The 16,515-nt window shown below is 41.0% G+C and overlaps 1 protein-coding gene across 1 annotated transcript in view; it reads right to left on the reverse strand.

Annotated features, from left to right (window-relative positions):
• Positions 1 to 2,642: 2,642 nt before the first annotated feature.
• elna (elastin a) overlaps positions 2,643 to 16,515 on the reverse strand; it is a 125,109-nt gene continuing 111,236 nt past the window's right edge. Inside the window, exons 47-57 of the mRNA XM_084065218.1 lie at positions 16,353 to 16,406; positions 15,520 to 15,558; positions 13,740 to 13,829; positions 12,114 to 12,161; positions 10,690 to 10,737; positions 10,258 to 10,305; positions 9,498 to 9,554; positions 8,397 to 8,429; positions 6,974 to 7,009; positions 5,659 to 5,721; positions 2,643 to 5,114 (exon numbers count right to left, since the gene is read on the reverse strand). Coding sequence (XP_083921344.1) covers positions 5,101 to 5,114; positions 5,659 to 5,721; positions 6,974 to 7,009; positions 8,397 to 8,429; positions 9,498 to 9,554; positions 10,258 to 10,305; positions 10,690 to 10,737; positions 12,114 to 12,161; positions 13,740 to 13,829; positions 15,520 to 15,558; positions 16,353 to 16,406 — 530 coding nt within the window. The 3' untranslated portion in view covers positions 2,643 to 5,100. The remainder of the gene's footprint in view (positions 5,115 to 5,658; positions 5,722 to 6,973; positions 7,010 to 8,396; positions 8,430 to 9,497; positions 9,555 to 10,257; positions 10,306 to 10,689; positions 10,738 to 12,113; positions 12,162 to 13,739; positions 13,830 to 15,519; positions 15,559 to 16,352; positions 16,407 to 16,515) is intronic.

Here is a 16,515-nt window from a genome sequence, read left to right on the forward strand (position 1 = left end):
ACCTGCACTCCCTCCGCACCACACCGCTCTCTCTCTCTGCCGCCTGGCCGCCTGCCTGTGCCTGCCTGCCGGGGGAAGCTGCTCCCTGCCTCCCTCCCTCCCTCCTCCCTCCAGCTGCTGGTTGGCCAACCAGCGACTATCCCTGGGACTGGGAGTCGAGTGCAAATGAGTGCAACGCAATCTTCTACTACAGTGGTTTTCAACCTTTTTTTGCGTCAAGGACCCCCACATTGACACATATTAGCCCAGGGACCCCATTTGAAAAGATATGCCAGGGACTCAACCATTTTGATTTCTTGGGGGTCCCAATCTACACTGTATCATCATCATTAGTGTTCATTTAACTCTGAGAGTGTACAAATGGAAACAAATGGACCCGTTAGGGTCCATTTGGTTCCATTTGTACACTGTCAGAGTTACAGACACATAAGGGTCAATTTGGTTCCTAACTATTAATTTGGCTGGGAACCCCCTGGAACCCCCTCAAGGACCACTGGTGGTCTCCGGACCACTGTTCTACTACAATGCACCCTGTATGAGAGTACTATCAAGCACAGTGCTTGTGAATGTGTTTGTTTGCATTATTGCATTACTTATTAATTGCTTTTCTCATTTGCAGTCATTCATGTGTTATTCATCCATTTCTATCATGTTCTACTGGATTATTTCTCTATACACCAATGTCCAGTGGTGGAAAAAAGTAATAGGCCTACAATGTTTTACTTAAGTAAAAGTATCAACACTGCAATGTAGAAATACTCTACAAGTAGAAGTCCGGAATTCAAAAATGACTTGAGTAAAAGTACCAAAATATTGGTATCAAAATGTACTTCAAAAGCACCAAAAGTAGAAAGTAGGACTCATTATCCAGAATGTCCCATTTCACAAGTTTTCAAGTGTATACATTGTATAAAAATCTTTTGAAAACAGCAGATCTACAAGCTCACAATTTGTTGCAATGCATTGTGAGCTTGTAGATCGGCTATTTTCAAATGTAGCCTATATAGGGCTGAAGTGGTTAATGTATGTTTTGTAATAATAATTAAAATCTGCGAAGTAACTAGAACGTTTTCAAATAATTGTAGTGGAGTAAAAGTGCAATATTTGCCTGAGATGTGGTGGAGTAGAAGTAAAAGTACTGAAAACTGGAAATACTCCAGTAAAGTAAGTACTTGAGTAAATGTACTTAGTTACTTTACACCACTGAGCAGTAGTACTACATATTAAACACAGTGCTTGCTATGTTTGCCTGATTGCGTTAATTATGAATTGCCTTATTTGTAGTCATGTATTATTCATCCATCTCTATTCTATACTCTGGATTTTTTCTCTACACACCAAGGTCTATGTATTGATGCAGGATTATGCTTGTGATTATGTTTGCCTAAATGTATTTACTACTTGTATTTGTACTTGTAATGTATGTACTTTACACTTTACTACCTTGCATACTAACTTTTAATACTTTTTTGGTACAGGACCTATTTGATAGGTATATAGAGGTGAGTGACATGGCAGCAGCAAATGGTCTACCCAGCCGGGAATCAAACAGGGGACTTAATTGTCAGGCATGTGGTACACTACACGGCTACACGCCCTAACCATTTGGCTGTCGGGCTGCCCCATATTAACTTTTATTACCTTACTTTATACATTATATCAATTATATTAATTATATTATGTTGGACATTGATTTTTCATAATCTAGCAGTCTGCCACACCAACAGTTCACTGCAGCACAGAGATACTGTAGGTGATGAATCACACCTCTTAAATCTGATTCAACTTAAAGGTGCAGCAAGTTATATTTTCTTCTGGGGTCTGCAGGGGTCTCCCCGTGACCCCGTCTCTCCAGCTCTTTAGTGAAAAGAAAATGCATTTTCAGGTTGGGATACCAATTGATCCAGTCAGGAGAGAGAACTCATACAAGATAAACAAGTGAAATTGAAAGTGATGACAAAGAAGTGAGCAGACAGAATTGGAACACTATAAAAATGAAGCTGATAAATTGGCACTCTCTCCTGATTGGATGAAATTGGCAACCCACCTGAAAATGTATTTTCTGTTCATTAAAGTGCTGGAGAGACAGGGAGACCTCTGCTATTGAATAAACACTCTATAGCAATGAGTGTTTTTAAACGTTTTGTTTTAAAGCAGCACTATGTAGTTTGGGGTATCAGTGGCCACTTTGGACACAAATAACATGGCAGCCAACGTCTTTACTTTACCCTACCCAAGAGTCTCTGCAACATGTACGGCAAGGACACTTCGCTTTGACTGGCAGTTCTGCCTTGGCAAATGCCAGGATGAAACTCATTGTCTCCCCTATACATAGTAATACAGACACGCCCTAGCAGGGACCCCCTGAGTCTATACATTTATGGAAGGATGATTGTTATTGCTTAAACATGTAACTTTACCATTTTGTGGGACATATGCTATAGCCTATAGTTGTTAAAAAAAAAATATCACTCACACTATACCTTTAAAGTCACACTATACCTTTAAAGAATATTTCGAATCCAATCTCATTGAACGTATGCCTGCTATTTCATATCTAAACTGTTGAGGCCCCTTGTTCTGTTAACGTAAAATCTATGATGTGCAATAAATATATAAAAATAACAACAAGAGAGATGACATCCTTTAAAACATTTTATTTTGTTATCTAATGAAGCAAATAAAATGCCAGGGTATCCGGGAACAAAGTCACAATGTGTGTGTCGTGGAAATATAAAAAGTGCAAAACCCCACTGTTAGGCTCAATTTACTACTCCATCACATGACGGTGACGCTCGCCGCCGAAAACAGATCTGCATTGCGACACTGTCGTGCGACAGAGTATAAATTAGGCATTACTCTCCTTTAAAAAACAAACAAAGTTTAAATAAAGATGAACAATAACATTCCACGGCACAAAAGACTAGGTTCGACCCGGACAGTTGTTGTTAACACACCATGTAAGAGCAACTGAAGAATGGAGGAACTTAAGAGAAGTCAAGTTAGTACAAAATACAGTACACACATCCAGAGAGAGAATGAGAGAGGGAGAGAGAGATGGGGTTCATGGATCTTTGGTCAAATATGTGTTGTAAAGCCTCAAGTCAATAAAGAGCACTGGACACCCATGTCTCACTATAGACAAGATGCTCAAGACGAAGGCTGACACATTTAAGAAAGCTCTTGCTCAGTATAATAATTATTTAACAGTGAATAAATGCAATAGCAAAAAAAAAGGCAAAAACAAAAGTTCATGACTTCTCTCTCATTTTCTTGTTCACAAATTAGTTATTGAAGCAATGAGCCAGATGAAAAAAAAAAAAAGTTGGTGCGGAAACTTCAGCAACTTGAATAATGATGAAACGGCGACATCTATAAATGTAAATAACTGCTGAGAAAAAAAAACGATTAAATGTTTCAAGCTGAGCAACGCATCATAGCCCAGGCTCCCAAAAACACAAAAACAAGAAAAAAGATTTGTCAACATTTTCTGCATTTCATACACATAATGTACTGTACATGCCAGAGCAGATTTTGAATGTTTTTTCTTTGCGGTTGCTGCAGTATCTACTTAAAGATAAATGAAAAAAACAACAACAACAATCAAAGAAAAAGAAAAAAGAAAAAAAAAGACAATAAGTCAGTTCTTTAAAAGATTTGGTCACAACAAAATGCATTACACCGCACTGCATCGAACGCATTTTGATTGTCATCAGCACCCCACGCCTCAGAACAGAAACTGCTCTTCATAAATCACAAGCGTGGCAACATTATAGGTGAAATGCTGAGGAAGACCTTTATTAACCACATGGCACCTAGGATTGGCAACGTTACTGGGAGCAGATGGGGCTGAACTCATCTACCCCGTCACCCCATGCTGTTCCTCACCCATGCTGACCTGAAAATAGCAGCAGAGATGATCTTGGAGCCAGAAGCAATTCTGGGGAGTGGGCAGAACTCTGCCAGCTAATCCACTCTGATGTTGTCAGATATGTGAAGGTTTGATATAAGCAATGCGCTGCGAGGTAATTTGGTGCTGTAGAGGGGAAATAAGGCCTACTGTCACAATAAAGCCAGATTTATACTTAGTTGTGCACCAAAAATAGCTGATCTACAAGCTCGTGGAGCGACAAGTTGTGAGCTTGTACATCGGCTTGCACTATGTCGAGTATGAAGGGGATAGGTGCTGTAGGGCAGTGGCTCTCAAGCATTTTCATGTCAAGGACCCTGAAATGTATACTTATTAGGCCGTGGACCTAATGAGTATCAATTGCAAAAGATTTAGTGCCAGTCTCCCCCATAAGATTAGGTTTTACAGAAGTCTACAACTGTCTTCACGTACTGTAGGTGTGGAGATAACAGAGGAGAAAATGAAACTCTCTTCTGGCAGCGGAATAATGAAATTAAAACTGTTCCTCATTTTGCTGGGGACCCCGTGGAACCCCCATCAAGGGGCCCCACTTTGAGAAGCATTGCTATAGAGGGAAATATTGTAACAATATGCATCATCTCTCTACATAGGAGGACCCCACATGACTCGCTTTGTGCTTACAATGGGAAGGGGGCGCCCTTCACATTCTTGCCCCATAAAGGAAAACCAACAATACAGCCATAGTACATACCTTACATGCACGCATGCACGCACACACACACACACACACACACACACACACACACACACACACACACACGCGCGCACACGCACGCACACGCACACGCACACGCACACACACACACACACACACACGCACACACACACACACACACACACACACACGCACACAAAATCACAAATTATCTACTACATTTTAAGTAGGCTAATGCAGAGAGGGGAGTGTCATTGCTTGCTTAAGGCTGACCATATTGATTATTAAAAGGCACAATCAATCAATCAATCAATCAATCAATAACACTAGTCACATCAGAACATGTACATAACTCTGGGTCGGTGGGTTTGTATAAAAAACAGACCTTTGAAGTCAAGTAAGTACATACTCTAACGGGGGGACGTGTTTTTTTTTTTGCATATTAAATGTACATTCTAGATCATGCAGTAGCACCATGGTTTCTTGAGGTCACGCCGTATCTCAAGAGAATCCTCTACTTCTTTCGTCCTGCACGGGAGGCAAGAACACACACAACACGGTTTAGTTTCAGATACCAGAAGAAGACTTATTTGAGTGCTATAGCAGTAATTCTCAACCTTTATAATTTCAAGGAGGACCCCCCCCCCCAGTTTGATATGCATTAAAGGAGTAGTTCACCTAAAAAATTACTTATTTTCTATCAATTACACACCCCAGTTTTTAGTTTTTATCGCATTACTAAACCAATAATTTGATAACCGGCAGTCTCTTTGGTAGGGGACACAAAGAGTCTCCTTTGAGCCTCCTTTGTGTCTCCTTCCGGAGAGACCACCGGTAAAATCTTAAAATGACACCGCTGCGTTCCCGGATTGAATGGGTTAAATGTTGCGTTGTTGAGAGATGCAGGACTCGCTTATACAGGTTAGACAAACAGTGCTGGAGGTCTGTTACATTATTACTGAGACTGGTAGACAATGTCACTGACTCACTGCCACTGGTGACATTAGCGTCTGTATACTGTATGATGTTCATATTATATCGTAATAAATCATATTGCATGATATTGAAATACCTCTGTAGGCCCCTCCTGCACCCCCAAGGAAACCCTGTAGCGCCCCATACTTGGCTGCTTTGGCTGTAAAAGAAGATGACAGACAGACACGACTGATCAGTGGTTCCCAAAATGACATTATTACTGCAATATATCGTTGCTGTCGGGCAGAAACCTCTTATCTCCATATTCTACTTGATCATACTATACAGCGTCACACGAAAGCATCAAAAGTAGCAGATCTACAAGCTCAAAACATGGCACGAAGCGACGCGTTTTGAGCTTGTCGATCTGCAACTTTAGCTATTTTTGACATTTGAGGTTTCCACCCGACAGAGATGGTATGTTTTTAATTTACCATTTTAAATTAATTGTTTTATTAGAGTTTAGTGTTCTGAACACATGTATCTGTTGAATAAGTTAGTAAGGACTGTACAGTAGATTTTCAATCAGAGCATAACAGTCACACTGTAACTGTGCTGTACTGTACGGGATTCTAATATTACACCATTTACCTGTTAAATTGGATTGAGAAGTTTTTGGTTGGTGCGTGCTTTCAGAAAACAGATAGACGTTAATAAAGCAATTTGACAAGGGAGCGCTTGGTCTGATAACCAGCCAACTTCCTACTTTTCATTTACATGCTACATCAAAGACCTTCTGAGATTAAGCCAGTGAGGTTAGGTATCTAAGAAATGTGCCATTCGTTCCTTGAAATAATCAGTTTCGGCAGTAATCTGCTATGATGAGGGAAATCTGCAGCCTGTCCCCCGCCTCAGTCTAATCTCATCCAAATAATCTGAAATGTTTCCATTGCCAGAGAAGAGAGTAACAGGATTAAAGGGGGTTTAAGTGATATATATCTTTGTTAAAATAAGGGTTATAGCTCCATATTCAGATTTCGTTATCACTATAGAGTGTTTGTTCAGTAACAAGGGTCTCCCTTGTCTCTCCAGCTCTTAATAAACAAAAAAATATTTTTCAGGTAGACTGGAAGACTATCAAATTTAAGCTGATAAATGATATTTTTGGGGTTCTCTCTCCTGATTGGATTTTGATTTGAAAAAAATCCCTGTACATGTAATGAGCCGGTCGTTAATAAAGAGCTGGAGAGAAGGGGAGACCTCTGTTACTGAACAAACACTCTACAGTATATAGCAATGATTACTATCGGAAGATAAAGCTTTAACCTTTCAACATATCACTTACCTCCCTTTAAATAGAGCAAATAAGACAAGGTTTGTGTGACATTCTGATGACTGAAGATCCTATGAATCCCTCTCCAATTGTGGTAATAAAAAAAAAATAGGTGAGTGTTGAAAAGAGACTCTGTTACCTTGCTGAGGAGTGAGAGGTGCTGGTACGTATCCACCTAGAGAGAACACACACATTGGGCACAATCAATGACAATCTGTTAGAACAGTTAAGATATTGTTGTTTTCCTTGCTGTTATCGTGGGTGGATCAGATCAACTAAGCCTTAGTTGATCCGTTGGGGTCCACATTCAAGCCAACCAGGCCTAAATGTGATTGGACGCCGGTGGACCGTCTGAATGATTGTTTTCTTTAGTCTGAGTTTTCACATCGCTCTGCGATCTACTCAAAAGCTCCTCAAGATCGACCGGTCGATCGTAAAGACATGATCGCCCACCCCTGAACTGCCAATTAACCTCTGCAGTATTTGTGTGAGTGTGAGCACTTGGAGGTGAAATTATTTTCATGTTAAAAGTGAAAAGATATGAATTCATGTCAGAGAATTGATGACTGAAAAAACATATATTTAACATATATTTATTTCTGATTTTTAATTGTTCACCAGACCAATAAATATTTTGATAAGAATTCAAGACTTTTCAGTTTTAATGTGAAGTGAATAGCAGTGTGGCAGATGCTTTCTTTCATGAGCCACAGATTAGCAGTTTTTTTTGTTGCGATGGAAAGTTAAAGCTAAAGCTACGTTGTGCACGGGTACTAAAGCTAAAGTGACATAAGGGTGATGAAAGTGACTAGCATAGGGGTCAAAGAGCATAAGAGGGGGCCAAAGTCTGAACATACAGTACAGTAGAGTACACAGCATAATCCTGAGTGCTATTTGAACTCAAAGTGTAAAAAAACATATGGAAAGGTTCACACTATCCGCCTTAAAGGAAAAAAAATTGCCATCGGTAACTGCATAGCGGCGATCGGCCAAGGTGGTCAGTGCACATTTTCTGCAGAGTGGAGCGCTTTCAAAAGTTGAATAGTTAAACTTTTTGAGAAATGTGCATATGATGCGGAAACGCTTTTTATCAGCTGATCGAGCAGGAGCGGCTTTCCTCAAGACTTTGTCTGGAAATGCTTCCTATTTCACTATTTTCAATTCTACAAAGACAACCTATTATTACATAATATAATTACATTACATTACTTATTCGCTATATTCATAGTTGAGTTGTATTTTCATAAAGGTAGGCTTAGTAATATATCGCCATTAATACGCACAGTTTTTCACAATGGGCGGATAGTGTGAACAACCTATAAGAGGTCAATCTTTACACTCTCGGGGTCTAAATAACACTCAGGACTTTGCCACCAAAAGCAGGGCAAAGAGCCAATGCAAACATAATCCCCATCCATCCATGACTGGAAGGGAGGGGGAAGATGGCCTTTCCATGCCGATATCTTTAGCAGTTCCCCTCTCGCCGTCTCTTTGATGTTATTAGCACTGAACAGGAAGTGAGGGGTCAGTCTGTCTGTCTGTCTGTCCTCCATCTGTGTTACCTGTATGTCTGCAGCGGGGCATAAATCCACGTCCTGATCCAGAAACAGGGATGAACAGTTAAACAACCGTTTATTACCCTAGACGGAGGCTTCCTATAGGTCACCAGTTTCGATGTGACGTGAACAATGACACCGCCAAGAGGGCAAAATAGAGGGGACGGGGGGACAGGGGGGGCGGGGGACAGGGGGGGCGGGGGCAGGTGGTTGTATGGACTCTTATTGACAAACTCTACTTTGGTTGCATGTGCTAAAAGTGTGACTTTGAGATCTCACTTGCAGTGCAATGTGAGTGAATAGAATAGCTAATAACGGTGTCTTTTTTACAGAGCACAGAATCAATGGATGAAGATGGACAACATTTAGTAGTTTACAATATACAGTACTACTAACGTTTAACGCCGCTTTAACCACTTAAGCCTATTAAATTGTTTTCCCAAATAGCCATAACTACAAGCTATCGCAAGGCATTGTGAGCTTGTAGTTTTGTGTGCAACTTTTGGATAATTTTCAAAACTTTAGGAATTATTTTTGCCTATAATTACATGCCCAAAATAGGCACAAAGGAGGTTAAAATCATATTCAACCAAATTCACAGGACCGTTCAAACGGTGGGTTGTGTTTTTCTCATATTGCATCTGAAGGTCCTGGCAGGCCGAAGCCAACCCTGTAGGTGTTCTGTTCTGCTCCAGCACTATGATAAACGACTGTGTCCTCCAGGACCTGCAGGTTGTTGTCAGTGATTTATGGTACGATGGCAGGTCCTCTCGGGTCACAGTGTACACAATAACACTATTCTGCGTGCATCATTGAAGGTCCCATCATATTCTGTTGAACATCTACTATACCTTATCTGGCTTCATTCACAAGTCAGCCAGCCCCTCATCAGACGCGAGCGCACACACACAAACTCGCTTTCTCTCTCTCTCATACGCACGCACATAACACATACACACAAACAAACGCACGCGCACACACACACACACACACACACACACACACACACACACACACACACACACACACACACACACACACACACACACACACACACACACACACACACACACACACACACACACACACACACACACACTCAATTACCTGGGTAAGCCTGCTGTGGATAGCCACCTCCATAACCTGGAACCAAGCCACCTGCGCCTGTAAGATAATAATTGACAGACACTCAGCAAACTATGAAGAAGACACATTAACAACATCATTACAGCATCAGCATCAGCAGTTGACATGATGCCAGGTCCTGTTCATGAATACCAAATATGTTTCCGTTACTGTCCTGTTGGTGCAAATATCTACCGCAATGTGGAGACACAGCATGTAGAGTGAAGCCTCATACTGTGTGTGTGAGCCAAGCTGATCATGGCTCAGTAGTCCAACTGCCTCCAATACTTGACTTGACACCAATATTGCTCATGGGTCTGGCTATTGGGTAGGCTATGTTTTCCCCTTTTAAATTGCATCCAATTTGTATAATGTGCTTAAAAAGTTTTTTTTTTTACCCAGATTATGGGCGAGGGGTTAGGCTTGGAGTGTGGAGTGGGGGATGACATTGGGGGTGGGGGGTGGGATATGGTTGTGGCAGTATGGGGGTGAATATCTCTGACCAATAGGGCTGCGGCTATGAGATAACGGTCATCCTTCATCGACAGGCAGAGAGGAAGAGACAGATGGAACATGTGACTTATTGTATTCATTTAGTTATTCATTTATCTTGTCATTTAGCAGTAGGGCCGTGGACACGACACGAAGAAGCTGAAGCAGCAGTAGGGCCAGAGGCAATTTGGGGGTCCTTGTGGCATGGAAAGGTTTGGGAACCCTTGCAGTACACACATACTATACATACCTTGTTGTGGATATCCACCAGCACCACCGGCTCCCAGATTACCATAACCTATGGACATGAAAGGGTAAAACGTCACAAACCATGATCGTACACAGCGGATCCTGTTTTACAGCTCTGGGTTGTAAACGCTACAGTACACCTCCATTCCTGAGTTCACACCAATACTTCATTCAATATTAATACAATTTTGACCTTGATTGTGATTTGTGACCTTGACCAATCGGCCTTTTTTGCACTCAAAGTTGGTCAAACCTTTCAGTGTTCCTATACTGATCATTCCCACCAAGATCATAAAAACGGGGGATGAGAAATTGGGGGAGGGGGTGGGATATGGTTGTGGCGGCATGGGGGTGAATATCTGGGCAATTTGGGGGTCTTTGTGGCATGGCAAGGTTTGGGAACCCTTGCAGTACACACATACTATACATATACCTTGTTGTGGATATCCACCAGCACCACCGGCTCCCAGATTACCATAACCTATGGACATGAGAGGGTTAAAACATCACAATCCTCTATGAATGTACTGTATACTGTACAGATAACTGAAAATAAATGAAGATGATCGTACACAGTGGGTCCTGTTTTACACCTCTGGGTTGTAAACGCTACAGCACCTCCATTCACACCAATACTTAATTCATTCAATTTTGATCTTGACCTTGATTGTGACCTTGTGACATTTGGCTTTTTTTTTTTACACCCAAAGTTGGTCAATTCTTCAGTGGTCCTGTACTGATCATTCCCACCAAGTTTCATAAACATCTGCCCATCCGTTCTTGAGTTATGTTGTTCACAGATACACGGACAGGAGTGATTACAACACCATCTAAAGCAGGGGTCTTCAACAGGGGGTCCGGGACCCCAAGGGGGTCCTCAGAGCTACTATAGGGGGTCCGCCAAATCTTTGTGTGATAGGATTTTGTTTTTTTTACATTAACCGCTTGAACCCTAAAATTCCTTTTCTGAGGGGAACATTAGCCGAAAATAGCAGATCTACAAGCTCTCAACGCCGCTTGTAGATCGGCTGTTTTTGGCAAAGAGGCTAAAGGTGTAGAGGGAAAAAAGAGCTGACTAAGTTAATTTTTTTTTTAAATCTGAAACACAATTTTATACAATATAGAGTAGGGGGTCCCTGCTTCATCTCTCTCTCAGCTAGGGGGTCCTTGGCCTGAAAACGTTTAAGACCCCTGATCTAAAGGTTGTGGCGGTATGGCTGTGAATATCTGTGAGCAATACGGCCGTGGCTATGAAATAACGCTCATCCATCCGACAGGCAGAGAGGAAGAGAAAGGTGGAACATGTGACTATTACACTGTTCACCATTTTAATTTATGTATGTATTTATCTTGCCATTTAGCAGTAGGGCCGTGGACACGACACGAAGAAGCAGCAGCAGTAGGGCCAGAGTCTATGGCAATTTGGGGGTCCTTGCAGTAGGCCTACTGTACATACAGTGGCGTGCACAGACATTTTGAGGGGCAGGTGCTCAAGTAAATTATATATTTTTTTGTTTACTTGGTCTGCTCTTTTTTCCCTCTACACCTATACCACTTTGCCAAAAATAGCCGATCTACAAGCCCACAACGCCTCGCAGCGCGAGGCGTTGTGGGCTTGTAGATCGGCTATTTTTGGCTAAAGTTCTCCTCAGAAAAGGGATGCTAGGTTTCGAGTGGTTATGGTAAAAAGAAATCATATCACACAAAGATTTGGCGGACCCCCTGTAGTAACTCCCCCTGTTGAAGACCCCTGCAGTGCCCTTTTTTCAAAAGGGCACTTCTGGTCAAGAGGGCAAAGGGCAGGTGCTCTAGCACCACCTAGAGTCTATCTGTGCACGTCCCTGTGTACATACATACCTTGTTGTGGATATCCACCAGCACCACCGGCTCCCAGATTACCATAACCTATGGATATGAGAGGGTAAAACATCACAATCCTCTATGAATGTATTGTATACTGTACAGGTAACTGAAACAAATGAAGATGTTCGTCCACAGTGGGTCCTGTTTTTACACCTCTGGGTTGTAAACGCAACGCAACACCAATTCTGTCATTTTGATTTTTTTTCACCCTAAATTGGTTATTTTCAGTGTTCCTGTACAGATGTTGTTCACAGATACAGGACAAAATACACAGACAGGAGTGATTACAATACCATATAAAGACCAAAAATAAATTCATCTCTGGATCCACAATGACAACGGTGTGGCTCCAATATGGATCTAGGTCTTCATGTGGCCAGCCTGTGACATCAGTCATCTATGATGTATGACTCCAAAATGGAGCAAGCTGAAACCTTGCCCCATTATAAAATCAAAATTAGTATTATATCTAGTAATGCTACTACTACGAATAAATAAATAATAAATAGTCATATTTCAAAGACTATGAAACATTATGTGGTGGAGGGAGCGCCAATGCCCTAATCCTAGTGGTTAAGGCGCATACCACATAGGCTCTAATCGAGCCTGCAGCATGTCACTCCCCGTTTCTCTCTCCCTATTTCCTGTCCATCTCTACTGTACTGTACTGTAAAAAAAAAAAAGGCAGACCCCCCCCCCCATATGTGGTGGAAAAGAAATTGGTGGAGGAATACATCTGTGACCTACTAGCAGTGTGCACAAGACATTTTGCGCTCATCGGCCCAGTAGTTTGCGAGATTAGCTCCGGACACACAGACCGACCCTCTTATAGACAGTTTGACTCTTGCAGACTAGCCACTGCAGTAAAAAAGCTGCCATGTTCTTTTGATGTCAGTGAAAAGCCTTCATCTAACTTCCCTGGCTTTGGTAGAGCAGCTATTAGGTTGTGAATTTATCTAGGCTCTCCAGAGGGTCATGCCATCTGCAGTTCCACTTTGATGTTGTACAAGATGGTGCTAATTCAGCCTCCACAGGAAAATGTGTTCAGTTAACTTCCTCATTTGTAAAGGTCAGCTCCCAACAGTTCTGTAAGGAATCTAAAGGAAAGCTTTTTGTAAAACACTGTTACTTTGACAGAATAAATACAAAATAGCCAGTAGACTTGACATCACTCATACAGTTATTAACCAATTAAGAACCATTTCATTGCGGTCGGGGTGGAAACCTCATTATGTCCAAAACTGTTACTTCAAAAATTCAAAATATTCAAAATAAAAATGATGATGATGAAGTAGGAAAAACATAACGTTGAAATTGGAGATAAGAGGTTTCTGACCAACAGCAACGATTTTATACTTTGTCCGAGTTGCACGGAAATAACGAAAATAAGACGATCTACAAGCTCACCATGCATCGCCTCTTGTGAGCTTGTAGATCGGCTGCTATTTGTCATATGACGAAGCATATATTATAGCCAGGGCTTAAGTGGTTAGGTACAGTAACAGTACTTGAGTAAATGTACTTCCATTTCCACCAATGTGTATAACTCTGTCAAGGGGACAGCTTGATATTTTTAACATAATATGTCAGTTGCTACAAATCAGATGATTGGTCCAGTACCTGGTTTGGGTGGTTTAGCTCCTCCTCCTGCTCCTACTCCAGCCCCGCCTCCTCCCTGTCCGTAACCAGCACCCGGATACCTCACCCCACCTGATGGGAACAAGACTGCTTTAGACACCCAAATAAAGAGTTATTTACTGTCCACTCCATCACCCAACGGTGTTGCTTGCCCGAAAGAACTGATCTGTTCTTTTTGACAAGCAATAGTGTCTGACTGCAGAGTATAATCAAGAGGAATCAAGAGTCAAGAGAATCAAGAGTATAATGAAGATTCAAATGAAAACTTTAGCGTATAATGCTTGTTATGTTCCATCATACCCGTCATACTTCGCCGTACGACGAAGTATAAATCATAGGGGTGTCACGATACAGTCATTTCATGATACACTATAAGTTATTGGGCTCACAATAATATATATATATATTTTCAATAATCATTGGAACAATTGCCCCACCATTTCTGTGGTGGAATTGAGTTAATAATACATTTAATAACATTTATTTATAAAGCACTTTTCCATGATACCAGAAATGGTCACTTCTAAATCCTTTGATGCAATCTTAAATATCTATTTGATCCTGCAGAAAAATGCAACGTATTATTGCTAGCCTGTCATGGCCAGACTAATATCACTGCATAGCTATTAGTCTGGAACTTCGGTGTGGAAGATTCATTTCCGAGTTACAAACAGATTCAAACGTCACAGCAAAAAATGAATAGTGGGTTCTGATTGGTCACCCACAACTCTCGGGTAAGCGAAATGTAATTCCAACCGAGGAGTGCCAGACCAATCTTCCCAGGCCTATTTTTTTTAGCTGTGGCAGATTCGTCTGGTTTCCAGGCTATATTATTCCCTCTTGACAACGAGGCTCATTGAACAAGAATCAGCTGTGACTCTAGTTACTTTCATTTCTTCCCAAAAGCTCTTGAAAAGGGAGGAAGACAGTCAGTGATGAGAACTAAACAATGATTACTGTGTTTATAGTCGTCTTTAATTTCATCACACACCATATCCACTCCTGTGATAACAGTCTTTTGTCCAACAATATCAAAGCGTGATATTTCATGGGTATGATATATTGTGACACCCCTAATAAATCAAGCATAAAGTCTCCGCCAGGTCAGGTAGGTTATTATGACCTCCTGGTGGTACTATAATAGGCCAATGTGAAAAGGGTGCCATTTCTTCTTAGGCCTTTCACAGCAATCGGACACTGCATTCATGATTTGAGGCATTTTGCTCCAAAAATGTGGTTTGCTAAATTAGACCTGCTGGTGGCGCTATAACAGGCCAATGTGAAAAGACAAATCCTTCAAATAAGCTGCACTGATGGGTTTCAACACTGATGGGTTTCAACAAGATGGAGAAACTAACACTACATTAAATACATCTGCTGAGTCGTTAAATAGAAAGCAATCAGCACAAAAAGCCAGTTTTCTGTCGTTACAGCAGGAATTAATCAATGGAACCCTGTATACTGTATGCCAAGTGTCTTTCCAAGGGCAGGAGCATTTTATCAGTATGAATAATGTTTCAGTGACAGTCGTCTGGGTTTTTCTATCTCCTGACCTAGTATCTACAGTATCTAAGCTCCCAGGAGGCATCTCAACCGTGACACCCACCACAGAAGCTACACAAGAAATGCAGATGGATGGCATTTCCTGTACAACGGTCGCTTTGTGCACTAGCAAAGCAAAAAGGCAGAACTATTCAAACCAAGCAAGCTTGGAGTGAATTAGTGTTTGAGTGCCGTCATCCTGTTCCTCTCTCATACATACCCTGTCCATAATATTGACCATAATATGGATTGTATCCCCCTGAATCATGATGACAGAAAAAAGCAGCTTTATTTCCTGACACATGGCTTTATTATTACCTTGGATTTGGGCTCACTCAAGGAATGGCAACGGCAATAGAAATAGTAACTGATAAGATCAACAACACATTCTTCAATAGTTAAACTAAACGTTGTGAAATGATTTCATTACATTACATTTTCTTCAAAGGGAGGTCCGGTTTATGATAATACATTTTGGCTGAAATTATATAATGTAGTGTAATGCAGTGTTGATTTCATCCTCTAAAACAATGACAAAAAAAAAATCTTTTGACTTCTTTTCACTTTTTACTACTTCTTTTCACTAACGAAAACTAAATAAAGACTAAATAAAAACTAAGCTTTGATGATTAAAACTATGACTAAATATATTGACTATTTCGTCAACAAATAAAAACTAGAAAATGTTAGGGAGGGACTAGTGGAGAAGAACTACTCCGTAAGACAAGTCTTTTTATGCTTGGTTATGCACTGGTGTCGTGCTCCAAAAATAGCAGATCGAGTTGCAGCTGAAGTATAAATCAGGCGTTACAACACCATTGAAGCCTGTGGATTTAGCCGACTAAAATCTTATGATATTTAGTCTAAAAACTAACTTTCAGTCTTCTAAAAACTAGACTGAAACTAAAACATTTCTGTAGACTAAACATGACTAAAACTAGATTGAATTTTATTCAAAAGGCTATGACTAGCAAAAGTTGCTGTCAAAATGAACACAGTGTGATGTCATTGTTGTTAATGTAGGTGAGTTTGAGGGTTGTGTAGAATCCATACCTGCACCAGGTCCAGCTGCCAGTGGGATACCAGCCCCTCCGGTTCCACCTACCACTGCAAGACCACCACACACACAACATCAACATGAGAGAATATACACGCTGCATATCGTTTTTTCGTAAATTAACGGCCTACTTGATCATACTACAGCGTCGCACAAAAG

Source organism: Gymnoscopelus microlampas (assembly GCF_963454915.1).
Source record: "Gymnoscopelus microlampas genome assembly, chromosome: 8".
In the NCBI taxonomy this organism is placed as follows: Eukaryota; Metazoa; Chordata; class Actinopteri; order Myctophiformes; family Myctophidae; genus Gymnoscopelus; species Gymnoscopelus microlampas.